At 39.5% G+C, this 14,907-nt stretch overlaps 1 protein-coding gene across 1 annotated transcript in view; it reads right to left on the bottom strand.

Annotated features, from left to right (window-relative positions):
* The window catches only part of CLASP1 (cytoplasmic linker associated protein 1), a 182,200-nt gene that overhangs the window by 59,954 nt on the left and 107,339 nt on the right, over positions 1-14,907 (bottom strand). Inside the window, exons 20-21 of the mRNA XM_062004923.1 lie at positions 14,329-14,436; positions 10,937-11,104 (exon numbers count right to left, since the gene is read on the bottom strand). Coding sequence (XP_061860907.1) covers positions 10,937-11,104; positions 14,329-14,436 — 276 coding nt within the window. The remainder of the gene's footprint in view (positions 1-10,936; positions 11,105-14,328; positions 14,437-14,907) is intronic.

Here is a 14,907-nt window from a genome sequence, read left to right as displayed (position 1 = left end):
TCACCATTTTTGGCCCAGTTTTGCCATTTTAAGGGACATTTTTGCCTGCTTTCAGACACAGGTATCCATAGAGAATTTGATTCTGCTTTGTACCAAACCATAGGAGCTAAGCATGAAGTGACTACCACAGCAAGTTGAATGCCAACAAAGCTTAAATCTGTATTACAATTGAGGTATTTGAAATCTTTTCAGTTATTTTTGTTAAATACAAATTCAAACTGTTACTTTGAAAAATGTCAGTCAAATCAGCTTGTATCATTTCTGACAAATAGCCTGATAAGGGAAATATTTTGAGAGTTTTAGTTAAGTGACAACCATTTAACTAGAGGTATAAGAAAGTATTTTTCACTCCCTACAGGAAGGAGATTAAACAACTTTCAATATCACTAATTACTTATATAATTTAACCTCCAAGAAAAAAAAAACACTGACACTCTCATCTTTTACATCATCTTTGTTCCCATAATGAAGTCTATTGTCTCAAAGCTAGAAACTCTCTTTCAGACTCCCGGTGAAATATGCTGACATCCAAGCGAGTTACAGGTTCTCCACCACTGCTAATCCAGCAGAGGGGTGGGGAAGAAGCAACTAGAACCTGCAGCTTTTCCTCATTATATGTAAGCATTAGTCTCCTGATGCAAAGACCAGTGGAATTAAGGGAACATTTTTTTCAACAACTTCTATGTACTTTAGACAAGGCCTTCAGAATTGTATGAAGGATGGATCAGTATGTGTCATGCTCCAAAGTTCATTTTGAAAGCTTATCAGGTGCTTCACTCTTGCTGCTGTATTTTGGAGAGGATCCCATAAAAAAATCTTTCATTAATGGAGACAAGAGTCCAGAATATTTAGTAATGAATGGGATGAAACCCACTGGGATCTGGTCCTAAGTACTGGGAACTTCTACACTGCTAAACAGGAAATATAAAAAGAAGTTCCAAGTACTCTGCATCAGTCAGGATTTAGCCCATGCTGCACAACTGACCCAATTTACAGGAGAATTGAGAAAGCCCTGGATCACCCTTTGTTTAAAACGCTGTCCACAATGTTCTTAAAATATATGAAATTAAAAACATCCAATAAACAAAACTCAAAACAAAAAGCCACATTGAACAAAAACAGAACAGAAAGCCCCAAAGCAGTGAGAAGCACATGCCAAGTGCTGGCTGATGCACGTGATGGCAAATGTTAAGATGGTGTAAAACGAGACTACGTATAAGAAGCAGATTCATGCAGTTAGCGCTTGTTCACCTGACTGCCCAACAGAATCAGCAGTGGAGAGAGCACTAGTGGACCTGGAATGACGTCGAGAAGCTGCAAGTAGAAGGAATGGCAACACCCACAGGATTAACACACATTTAATCCAAGACAGAAAATGCCACAATCCAAAGGGGATGCGTGTGACTGCTACCAGTAAAGGTGTTTCTTAGTGACAGGGAAATGAGGCCGTACATGAATGCGTAACGGATACAGTGCAAAGCCCCAGTGACACCTCCATCTGTAGCTTTTACCCCCTTTCCCCCACAACCATAAACACGAAGCATGACAAAACTCCTTTGTAACGGTCCCAAATCCAATGCAGTTCAGCAAAAAAACAACCCAGTGCACATCAGTCACGTTCCAGACCCACAGATCTGGAAGACAGCCATCATGAGTACGTGGAGCACGTAACTACAGAGCAGGATTTAGATGTGTCTGATCTAAACCCCAAGGTGAAGCCATGACGAATGGTTAGGAACTGTGCTTGCAGGTATTTTTCCACAACATTCTAGCCTATGCATAAAAAAAACATTAACAAAGAGAATGAGTAACCACACAAGTAGAAAGAGTCATACAGGGAGGTCAGCCAAGCACTGTATATAGGTCTTTGGGTTGGGTTTCTTCTCCAAGTGAACACACATACACACATCATAGCTGTTGCTGCTACCAAAAATCTCTTGCTTTTAACAAATTTTGCATACATGTTTCTTTAAGTATGCACATGCACAGATAAGCTAATAGGCATATCACACACCTACCTAGAATTACACTGCATGTATACAAATTGTTAATAGCAATGGAGTACACACAGGAGCAGAAGAGCTGAAGCCAAACAGCTCGTACTTCAATTCCCAGATGTCAGCAGCACATCAATCACAAAATGCCTTTGGAGAGGTTTTCAGTTCTTGAATTCAGCATAAATCTGAGTTCTTTATGAAAGCAAATGAAAAGCTGGTCCAGCCATTTCCAAATTACAGAAATTTAGTTTTTCTGAAGAGGCTTTCCCTGTGTCTGGCAATGACATGCTCACCCAGCTCAAAGCAACTGACCCAAGAAACCGAATGCTCATTTCAGCAGTTTATCACCACAGACTCACTGAAGGCCTTGTTTCTTTAATATCATTATTAGTACTGTCAAGAAAGTGAAAAAATAAAGCAGAATCACCCTCTAATACAAACAAGCTTTGTCAATTATGCATATACATGGGCAGCAGAAAAATGATATATCTGCTGTTTAAGGCAAAGCATTCACAAACACAACTAGTAATATTACAAAATAGACACTAGCAAAGCAAGAACTAAGTTTCAGTTTTTTTCCCAGCTGTGAGAGCTTGACTAAAAGCTATACAGAATATGCAATATGGCCTTTTAACTATGGATAACATATGCATTTACTCAAGAGAACAATCCCTCTGATACCATAAGTAACTCATGAAAGATTTGCAGGATCAGTGCAGAATTATGGACTGAACCTCATAATTAGGTTTCAGAGCTTGCAATTGCTTTCTCCCAAGCCATCTGCTGTGTCCCTGTAGACATCATTGCAAGATCATGACAGAATAGGAATAATAAAAAAAATCAAACCCACAGAAGAATAAAACTGACATTTCTGCAGGGAGGTTGAGCATCAAGTGGCTCTTCACTGGTGTTTCCTAACTTAGGAAGCAAGACATTTGGTACACAGACATGCATACCTGCACAGCAGCCCGGGAACAAAGCAGAGCCATTCGCAAGGTCAGGATGTCAGTGTTGACATTGACCATAATACTGTTAAATGTTAAGAATCCTGGCATTTACACTTAGCTGAAGTATAATTCACCAATATAGAAGTTACATTTTTTGTGTGCAAAAATAGACCATGCACAGTACGATTACGTTATCTTAGCATTAATGCAAGATTAACTGGGTTCTAGAAATACTGCAATGGAACCATATTGTTTTAGCTTAAACTGACCTACATACACTTCTTTCAGATTAACGACACACTGCAAAATTATCAAGCACATCAACGTGTTTAAGCTTAAAGCATTTCAATGAAAACACACACAAAAAGACAACAGGAGAAGAAATACATTGGGTTACTATTACAATATTTCCTCTCCACATCGACTTAATGACTTAACATTAAAGTATTTCCAGAAAATAGTTAATCTTCACATAACTAAATACCATGAGCTAAAATTAAATGACCCTCTCCTCACAATAAAGTGTGCTACACACAGTGTAACAGACACTAATGGAAATTTTACAGTTAGTGTGCCAATCAAGCCTCAGCAGCGATGGCAGTGTACAAAACTCACTGTCAGTCTGGTACACTGCATTTTTTTTTCAGAGCAAAGGCTCAAGAGGGTATTTCATTTAATGTATTTTCAATAAAATAAACAGAACATAGCACAGTGACATCGAACACTGACAAATTAACCCTGAAATCCAGCCTACTTATACACTTTAGCTGGAGAAAAAAAGCTTCAACCAAAATTGAAGCCAGGTAGGCAACTACCAAAATGAGCTATAGCTGCATACCTACTATCTTTTTATGCCTCTAGTATCAAATCAGCTTTGTTTAATCAATAAAAAGTTCATTTATTTATCCTAAAGAGCTATGAACCAAGTTTTGAATGCTTGACAGTTGAATTCCTTCCATTTTTTCAGTACAGTTTGTGGTATTACAGACAATGCAAATAGATTCTTTCCAGCTCAGAATCATGAAGTTTTGAACCCAAAAGCCTCTTTAATATTAACTTAAAGATTACATCATTGAAATCAGTGGGATTTTTGCCAATGATTTAATATGGATGAAGACAACCAGCCTCTGCACTGGCAGCCAAATCAATAATGACAACATTTATGTCAGTTTAAAAGATTATTTGAAGTACAGTACAGTAATCAAGTATGAGAAGCAAACAGGAAAAGTTTTGCTCATCCGTCTTGTATTGTTCATAAGCTTTCCTCATTCTTGGATTAAAGCAGCAGAATTAAGCCCAAATGCCATGTTCCACTTCAACACTATGTTATATGCCTGTACTTTGCCACTACATGCAAAGCACCATTCTTCAGCCTCCACGAAATTTATAAGAGCTTCTTTCTCACTTTTAATACCACATGCACAGCTATGAAATTACACAAACGAAGAGAGCTTGGAGATCAACCATATTTCATGTCTGAGATGACAAAACAAGTCCTTCATACAACAAGTGATGTATTTGGTTGGATATATGACATGGTATCTGATCAGAAACATTAACTGTCCTGCCGTTTTTGGTATGGCGCAGAGTAACTTCTGCATGTGGTAAGTGCAATTGCCACTTGTACTGTACACTTAAGAAGCCTGTTAATGATGCTCTTTTAAAATATCATCCTTTTTAATGATGTTAGGCTGCTTGCAAAAGTTTCCTACATAATTACATGTTAATTGATGTTTGGCTACGTTGTATAAAACCTCTGCAAAAAAGAGCTTCTATTTCTAATGGAGGATTTAGGATAGAAATGATGTAGTCTTAGCTAGCTGTAAGAAAATCAGATCATGACCAGAATCACTCAACAACAGACTACGATGCTACTGACTTCACTGTGACCTAAAAAATAGAGGCTTGCTCTCCTATAGATTTCTGTCACTATTGTAAAGTGAAGCACAGCAGCCCCAAAACAAGCTGATTCAACGACACTAAAAATCACAAATGTTCATACTAAACTATTTTCCTGCTAACAGCCAGATGCTGAGAATCAGAATTGAAGCATGCAGAAGAAAACAGAAGGGAAAGAGGGTTGGAAAAGGGGAGTGTGTTAGGAATCCAACAGAGGACAGGAAAGAGCTCATTCCACCTGGCAGTATCTTCAAAGGGCAGTTAGAACAAGGGAAAAAGGAAAGAAATATTGACCCTTAAAGCTCCAATTCCTACATGTACTCACCAAGTGGAGGAAAGCCCCGAGCAGGGCTTGTATCTCGACTGCTCTCACGGCTGGTATCACGGCTGCACCCCTGACTCATGCTGGGTCGGGGGATACGACTGCTCCGTGCTAGCATGCAGCATGGAGAGTTTCAGAGAAGGTGAACAAGTTTAATGAAGACAGAAAGCTCAAAGTCAAGTCACATTTCTGTTAGTTACGGTCATTATTACATTAGTAATTATTATTTGCAGCAGCCTGCTCAGGCTCTTTACCAACCAACTACATTACATGCTGAGCTGTGTTTGTGATGTGAAACTTCATCAGCATTAAATGTCTGGTTGACAGTCTGCTTTTTTCTTAAGCAATGCAAGTTTTGTTATTCAAGTAGAGCAGGAATCTTCAATCATTTAGAGCAGCTCTACTGTTACCAAACATGCAAAACAGATGAGGCTGAAAGAAACCCTTCTGGAATATTTTCTCCTTAATTATAAGATTAAACATCCTTCTGGAACATAAAAAGCAGGTCAAATTTTTTAAAAGTAATCACAATACCAATATGTTGCTTTTATACAGATTTCCCTTTCACAAGGATGGGTTTGCCATGAACAGATACCCTAAGGAAAAAATGTGTATTGTATAGACTTGCAAAGGTATTTTTCTCCTTTGAAAGACACTGGGGAAAAAGCATTTAGGACCCGAATATCTCAAAGACAGATTAAAAAGTGGCTTGAATTTTAAGACAGCAGCAGCTTCAGATCTTTAACAGAAGCTAGCTAACTTTTGCTCCTCAGACATTTCTAAAACCTTGTATTTATGGTTGTAGATTGGGACATGTGTGCACTTAGAGGGTAGCTTTAAACTATACTCTTTACTTTCACAAAACCCTAAATCCATAAGGCCAAAATCTTTGGTCTGGCACCTATAAAGTATTCAATTTTCCACAGCCCAGTAAGGCTTCTATCAGCTGTGTCACAGGAACTCATCATATCCACACTCTCCGTTTGGCAAATGCAAAGTAGAAAGTAGAAGATTACATTGCTTTCATAGCAAAAAGCAATCCCACTGACTTTAGTTGCAGTTTTGTCCAAGCAGGAAAAACAGAGGTAGAACTTGAGAAGGTTGCTGAACTTTAGGGATTTGAATTTTACAATTTCATAAAATGAGCATTTTAGGTATTTAAAACTTGATTGTTCCTCTGTAAATTGTGTCATTTTGATACGAAAGATGTTTGCAGAAAGTTATTTAATAAACCTTATGTCCAGTAGAGACTGTTTTCTTAGGCAAAAGAACAGCAGTTATTTGTCATGAATTTACCCTGACAATGACTAAAGAAGGATTTCCTTTGTTATTTTGAAAAGGCAGTAGAATATTTTAGGTGCTAAGGAAAAGCCTTTAAGGAATTTTAACATGTGCAGAGTCAAACCTAATCTACCAGCTTAGATGACAATGTAGCAGAGGTACAAATGCACATGAACATTCTTTATACTAATACTTTACAGTATCCTTGTACTTATAAATAATAGTGACATTTGCATGCTTCAGAATAAATACATGCTTACAAATCACTATTGGTTTGTATACAGAACTCAAATGGCTAGACTCAAGCTAATGAAGTTCCCCTACAATGCTTCTAGGGGCTTCTATATACTGGGTGTATTAGTACCCTTTCAAAATAGAAACCTTCATATTTAGGCTTTAAAATTCAAATACAGGCTACTGTCAGATTCTTGGTTAAATCCCTCCCAGCTCACATCTCTCAGATGAATTAATGGTTCTGATGGTTCACCTTTGATGTCAGACAATACAAAATGAGCTGTTGACTACATCACCATAATGTCTAAAACTTCTGAGTGAATTAGATGGTCTTATAATAAATAAAACAGCCTAAATTATACAAACTGGATGAAATTAGGATTCGTGAGTACAAAAATCCCACCTCAGATGTAGAAGGAAAACAGCTGACAGGTGAAAGTAACACTCTCAAGTTTTCCACACAAATACTTGCTTGAAATTGAAGACTCTCTAGTAGCAAACTTCTCATTCTTGGGTCTCATGCTTACATGTAAATAATGGCAGCCTTCACACCAGGATTGCACAAGCAGTCATTTCTCTCAAGGAGAGAAGATCTGCCAATCTTTTCTGTAATATAACCCTACTGAAACCAGCAAAGGCTCTTTAGAGAGGGAGAGATGCAAGTGATTGAAAAAATTAATAGATGCCCACAGTACATTCTCCTTCCATAACAGCTAACAGCAGCAGCGTGAAGTATGAAGAAAATGCACTTTAACTGCATGAGAACAGACTAGTAGAACAACGCCATAGATGAAGCACAATGTTGACTGTACAAACAGAGCACTCAAATCCAAATATTGGATACTTTGTGAATGATGGTCAAACAAGAGATTTGGACGTTACTGGATAAAAATACAAAAACAAGGAGAAAAAGAATGGATCAAAAAGAACTGAATGATGAGTCTGTTGTGGACTCCCAGGCACCTGCCTCACATTTTTACTGTTATGTTGTATAGGAAAGATTGCAGATCACCTCCTCATGGTATTTGCTTCCAGCACTGACAGCAGTAAAGGCTAGTCAAGTGTCTCATACTGTCACAGCCTGCATTTGCAGGTAGCAAAGGCAGAGAAGAGGGATTTAAGTCACAATTTTGGAAGTCCCAATCCCCCAAAGTTGTATAGAAATCAAGTAAATTAGTAGCAAAAATGTTTAAAAGGAGCAGGCAGGATGAAAGCAGCCAGTACACCCAGTCAGCTCTGGATCGAGAGTCTTTGGCAGGGCAAAGGTGGATTGCATTCAATAACATCACAACTTTCTAGATGTGTTCTGTACATCTAACTTATAACTACTCTCATCTGGAAAGTTGGATATGGTTCACACCATTATTAAAACGTATTATTAGTCTTACACCCATGGAACCCAACAGATGCAAATACCACCATCAGAACTTGATAGTGCCACTGTTTGCTGATCTACCACTTGGAAGAAACCTGTATTTCACTAGAGTGTGATTTTTAATGACTCTAAAGTGGAGACTAAAAATCACCAGACGTTTCCTTTACATCAATACAAGCATTTTAAAGAGCCTATAAATGCTGCCCAAACACCCAAAGGAAAGCTCTCCAGTGGGGTACACCCAGTAGAGGCAAGTCAAGAACTGCCTTCAGCTCTCCAATAAACACAAACACCATAATCCCAACAGAAAGGCTGCTGCTGCACTAAATTCACAAGCCAGCTATGCCTGCTCCACTTTTTGGAAAACAACCACCTCTAATCTCTTGCTCTTTCTGGATTCAACTGTGCCACAGGATCTGCTAATCAGAACTTCAAGCAGATAAACTTTCAATCCATGGGAAATGAACATCACCTTTGTCTGATGAGATCTCCTTCAAGGAGCACAAAGGAAAGCTCAAGATTAAGTAGACTGTACTTTTCCCTCCCCAAGAGAGCATTACTGCTCATAACTGTCCAATGAGCAGACAGCAAAGGCAAGCTTAAAACTGAAAAGTGCCACAGAGCAGGGCCATATAGGTGACCGCACGGGACCTCAGCATGACAAATGTGCCTCATTGTGCTGCCTCCTGGAAAAAACATACTTCTTCAAGGTTATATTTCGTGAATAGCTGTGGCCATCATGGGAATTTAAGCTAGTAGCAAGGTGCTGATACTAAAGGAGACCCATATGCATAGGGTCTATTAGCTTGTTACTGCCTCAGAAGGGCCTGAAAAACTTCAGGTGAAAGGATCCTGCATAAAGCCCAACTGCACACAGTGACCCATACTCTGTGTATCTAATCTTGCACACACAGCACTGGTGTGGCTGTAACTGCCAGTCACCCCTGCAAAAACTACACCAGTCAATGTATGAGTTACAAACAGGAAACAGGAATTACCCTCTTTGAACAGCCTGATCTGCACCATGGCTCAGCCTGCTGCACTGCAATGTGGCAACAGACTTCAGAGAAGTTTCAGTGCATGTGTATCAAATACAAAGCCTACATTTGATGTTACATGTGTGCTCAAGCTCTTTCTTGATTCAAACTCAGAATAAGTCTATCGACATATTTAGGACCAAGGTGAGTGGGAGTCTATTGAATGAAATGAACAAATGAAAAAAATGTCAAGGAAAGACGGGGTCTGAAGCAACACAATAAGAAAGCATAAAATACTGTTAGCTACTATGTTGTAAAGTAATAAGTAAAATGAATAATAGTATAAAGATGACAGCTCAAAAACTATCTCTGTCCAAGTCAATATTACCATTTTTGAGATTCAATACAGAGAGAGTTTCTGCAACTGAGCAGCAAAAGCAACACCAGTGTCAGACTCTCCTGTTCCCATAACAGCCCAAAACAACAGGCTGTGGCCACTGCCATGGCGGGGCAGGTAAAAGCCACATGTCTGATAGATGTCAGAGCTCTCTCTCACTCCCAAAGAACAAGCACTGACTGTATCACTGGGAGCACATCAGAGCAACAAGATACAAATTACACTTTCAAAAGTTCAAGGCTCCTGTAATATACTTGAAAGCAGGCAACCCAAGAGTGAGGATTTTACACAAGTTCCCTTCAGAGGCTCAAGACTGTTTCAAATCAGACCACATAATGTGATGACCAGCTTAAGCATGTGATGGTATTATTCATCATTCTTTGTTTCCTCCTGCAAAACAATGTTGTTCTGCAGAGTGATAACAGAACAATTACCTTTAATATTTGGGAGGCACTTTACATTTTAAAAGCAATGAACAGAAAAGCACAATGTATTCATACAGAGGCCATAATTAGGTCAGATGTGAGAAGAACACTGAATCTGGAAAAATGAACATGCGATATTTTTAATCAATGATAACAGCGTGTGCACTCAGCTGCTTTAAGTTGCTTTCAATGTACTGGAAGACTGAATAAGGTACCTCTCCACTAACAGCATACTCTAAATAGAACAGTAGCTTAAATGTAAAACACAATTGCTAAAGCAATAGTTAAAAATTTAACTGACAACAGTAAGGCAATCACTTCAATCCATTTCAACTCTTTGGAGATACAAAATGATTTAGTAACAGCACTATTTAAAGTGTTCTTCCTCTTCATAAGCTTCAAACTTATGAAAATATTTCTGTTTTAAAACTGAAAACAATATTTACTTGTCCAGACAGCACATTGAATATTTTTTCACCTCAATTCAGACAGACAAAAGTTTACACATAACAATGCTTACTCACCTGACTTAAAAAAATGAGTCAGCTGATAGATTTGGAAATAAAAACTATTACAGAATATTTATGTAACAGACAAGAATAAGGGAGGCAGAACAACTGAAGTCTAAAACACTAAGAAAGTGGTCCCAAGAAAGTTATTAAGATGAGAGAAGCAAACCACTTAAGCTGAAAAATGTCTAAAATAATCCAAGAAGGTGCTTTTTGCCTTTGATTCCAACTGACTGTAAAGATGCTCAAATCATTTTAGGACTAAGCTGTTGATGTTACATGAGGTATTTTTTCTGTGATGGTTTTCCATGACAACTGTTTTTGCTGCCTGATCTAATGACATTGCCCATGTTGAGCTGCAAATGGAAGTCATCTCATGACATCTTTAGGCCTACTCTGTAAACAGTTCAACCTAGAAAATTCAAGTTGCTCTCCTACAAAACACAATCACATCGACTTGCCAGCTGAAAAACACAGAATAACAACAGTAACACATAAACCCTTTCCTACTCAACAAAAAAGTCTCTCCTTCAAGCACACTGATCAGCATGTCACTGCAGTGACTATTCTTACCTAGTCCTATTCTGCTGGGACTCGTCTCCCGGCTGCATCCTTGGCTCCGAGGGATCTTGCTGCGCTTCTCTGAAGATGATGGCACTGCCTGGACTCTGGATGTTCCTCCGCTCAGGCCACCATAGGCGCTTCCTAACAGCTTACCCGGAGAGCTCGACCGGCTACCAGCTAGAAAAGAACCAGAAATAAGGAAAAAACTCACTCAATTAAAAACCCTCAAGACTTTAAGTATTCCATCAGCAAAACTGGAACACAATCAGCTCTAAGAATTTGATAGAAATCACTCAGAAAACTAATGGGAGTGTTCCCCGTGGGCTTTCGGGGAAGACTGAGGAAAGCTTAAACACTGCCATTGGCAACCCTGCCTACGTGAGCTATGCTGACTGGCTGGAATCAAAACCAAAGCAGATACTGCAGTGAATGAATAGCCCAGCTGGCATTATGCGAGCTTGCAGAGGTGTCAGGAGCAGCCTTGCTGCAGCAGTGTGAAATTCACAGGCTGCTTTACCTCCTTGCGTGGAGCAACCAAACTAGGCTGCACGGAGAGCTGTGCTGCAGCATGCAGGCTTCTGGCACAAGTCACTTTCTGCAAAGCAGCCCAGGCATCTTGATGTTTGACTGCAGGGAAGGTATTACTTTCCTGCAGCAACTCAGTGAAGAAAAATTTAAAAAAAAAATAAAATACCATGTCAACAGCAGCAGATCAGCATGATAAAGGGTAAAGTAAGGGAATCTGTCACATTTGTACAGATGCTGGACTGGTTAAATCTAAGCTATTAACTTATTTTTCAGTTGGCAAAAACTTTTAACAAGCTGAGTAGTTGGCCTGTTTTATTTTGCCTTGTCTGTTTGAATAGTTCATGGCAAGTTTACATTTCTTCTAAGTCATGTTGGCTGCAAGGCAGTCTGCTCACTTTTACTTTCACGTTTACATTCCAGCTGCAGGAGATCTATCTGAAATAGTCTTGCTGTCTAACTCAAGGAGGTGAATAACACTTCCTTTTTTTCTGTGAATCTTCATTGAATCAGTTGTTCAAAAATTAAATAATGGTACCTTAAAGGTGAAGAAAGAACCAGAAAGAATTGAGTAATAGATTCAAAACTCTTTTTTGCCTCTTCAGGTATGCAAAAGTCACAAAAAATTTACTGCTGACACTGCTACTCCTGACATTGAATTAATTTGCTAAAACAGCCGGGAAAAGTGTATTTGAAAAGGTTGCAAGAACACACTCAGCAATCTCATACCCTGAACCTTGCAAAAATTTCAGTTCTAGATACTATTTTGACTAAAAAGAGTTAAAGATTGTTTTTCTGTCTTTAAGAGATACACAATTCTATTATTCTTGAGGACAGTATAACATATCTAACAATGTATTATTTTAACTTACTTGCCACCTCCAGTTTCTTGGCCAAACCCATTCTGAATGAAATCATATAGTCCAATACTCTGTGGTGCTGGCTCTGCTCTCCAAAAAATGGGAATACTTGTGGCAGATGCCAGACTCTCACACAGCATCCACACCCTAAAAGCCAACCCTCCCCGCAGTTACGCTGCTGCGATCTCACTGACGTCAGCAGGGTTGCACCGAAGTAACTAAGAAGAACTTAGCACCTGGGGTTTAAGCTGCAGCAATGAACCAGCTTCAATATGCAGAATGCATGTTTACCTTGTGTGGTTACTACAAGGAAGCAAAATCACTTGCCATACACATTGGGATTTAGGAGTTTAAGAAAATGCTTTTTAAGTCTCACAGTTAGAAGAGAGCGAGGGAAGCTAAAAGCTTAGCAGTTAAAAAAATGTGAAGAAAGTAACGTGAGAAAGCAAGAAAGGGAAAACGTTTCTTACCACCAGCAGGATTAGCTGATCTGGATCCTTGATTATGAGGGCAGACCAAAGGACAGGCAAAAAGTGGATTAAAAGACAGCAAGACAATACAGCGTTCAGCATGCGGTTTGTGCTCTACACAATACAGACAGATTTATTTACAAACACATCGCTCCTAAAGCCTCTGCAGAATGCAGAGAGTTAACGTGCAGATGTAACAGCTCCCCAAGGTTGATAAGCTGTCAACCAACCCACTGGGACCCAAGTTCTGCTCTATATTACACCCCAGCCCAGCCTGCAAAATTGCAATGGGGTTACCCACTCTGCACATGGGGAATTTGGTTCTGTGAATATATTATATTTGAATTTCTAAGTAACATTATATGATTTTGGCTTGACAATAAAGCCCATGTCTGGTTGGACTAAGCTGGAAACCGGATTCAGCAAACTAGACCAAGGCAGCAAGTTCAGATATGATCATCTTAAAGCTTCATAAGACATTCTATTAAAAAAAATTAAGCTCATAATCCTTAAAACCATTGGATAGTCAGCTATAAATACTACTGAGATCTATCTCATCTGGTCTGAAAATTTCTCATCAATCTAAGTTTACAAAAAAAGGTAAATTCTGGCTTCCAGTTCTAGATTCAAGACTGAAGAATCAATTTAGACCAGCACATCAAAGCTGGAATTCCTTTCTGGCTTCAACTTAAAGATTTCCATTCAGCCCCATCCTGAACATCATACTTCTCCCAAGCTCTCCCAGACTAACACAATGCTACAAATTGCTTCACCATCCCTCCAGCATGACAGAGCAAAGCAATGAGAGAATGAACAGAGAAGGGCTTTTAAATAGAGGTACAAAGCAAGACAAGTCCTCAGAACAAACAAGTCTGTCCACAAATCCCACCTCCTCTTACCCACAAGCTTGAAAGTCCTCAAAACAAGTGGCTTTCTCCCTCCCCCAAATTCTCTTAAAGTTTGGATGACAAAATTCTCCTTGGACCAACATGACAAATAATACAGCAGCACTATAAGTATGGCTCCTAGGGGAAAACCATGCCTTGCCAGGAACCCAGAGTGCACAGATGTGTCGTGTGAATCAGAGCACAGAACCATCTCACCCATATCTACACAAAATAGGTAATGTCCCATTTTCAGTTAATGCCAGATCTCGTAAACTTTAGACAGCTCACATTACACATACAGGAATACAGTCACATAAACCAGAGAAGCTTGGCAGGGCAAGAACTCAGGACAGCAGTCAGCTAGACATGGAGGGTGTGTCAGTGGGACTTGGTGCAAATAATTTACTCCTACACACCACTGCGACACGAAACTGCTGCACAACTGATTAAAAAAGGCAGCCACCACTCAGCACTCAGACTTGGGGCCCTACTTGTCATCAAAAACACCCACTGGCTGAGTGGGGATTCATTTTAGTACATGTCCAAACACTATTAGCAGAAGTGAGCCCAATCCTCAGCTGATGCTACTATAATTCAAGAGAAACATATTAAATTAACAACTATTAGTTCTGGTCTCCCAGAAATAAAACACTTCTTACGCTGGGACTGGGAAACTACTTTAGCCCGGCTGCGGCCTCGAGTATCAGCAGGTGTTGAGGTGACACTTGTGGCACTGCCAGAGCTCTGTCTCCTCGTACGAATCCGACCTGGAGGAAGGCAAAGACAATCAGACTGTTAATAGGTTTCTTCCAAAAGCAGCAACAGAGTCTAACACCCTGTTCTATGCTTGAAGGGTTGCTATAGACACCGTTAACCAGGGTACAAAACAATTTTACAGGGAGAAGCAACATCTTTTATTAAAGTGGCTGAGATGCAGGAGAGGGAGTGGAAACAGTCACGGTTCATGAGTCCAAAAACCACTTTGTTTTCTGTAATGCTACCAGTTTAATTAAAAGATATTACCTCTCCATAGCTTTTGCTTCTGTTCCATAAGAGCTTCTTTACAAAGAATCAACAACAAAAGTGTCAGTGTCCTACATACTGCTTCCTATAGAAAATTATTACTTTCTGACAAGGCAATCACTCTTTCAGAGCCATCCTTGACAGCCTTTCCCCCCGCCAGTTCCATTGCTGGGGTTTCCAGTGAGCAGTGTGGTGCTTTATATCCTGCTCCACAC

The sequence above is a fragment of the Colius striatus genome, chromosome 11 (assembly GCF_028858725.1).
Source record: "Colius striatus isolate bColStr4 chromosome 11, bColStr4.1.hap1, whole genome shotgun sequence".
NCBI lineage: Eukaryota > Metazoa > Chordata > Aves > Coliiformes > Coliidae > Colius > Colius striatus.
The sequence above is the reverse complement of the archived record's forward strand: the minus strand, read 5'-3'. Positions and strand labels throughout refer to the sequence as shown.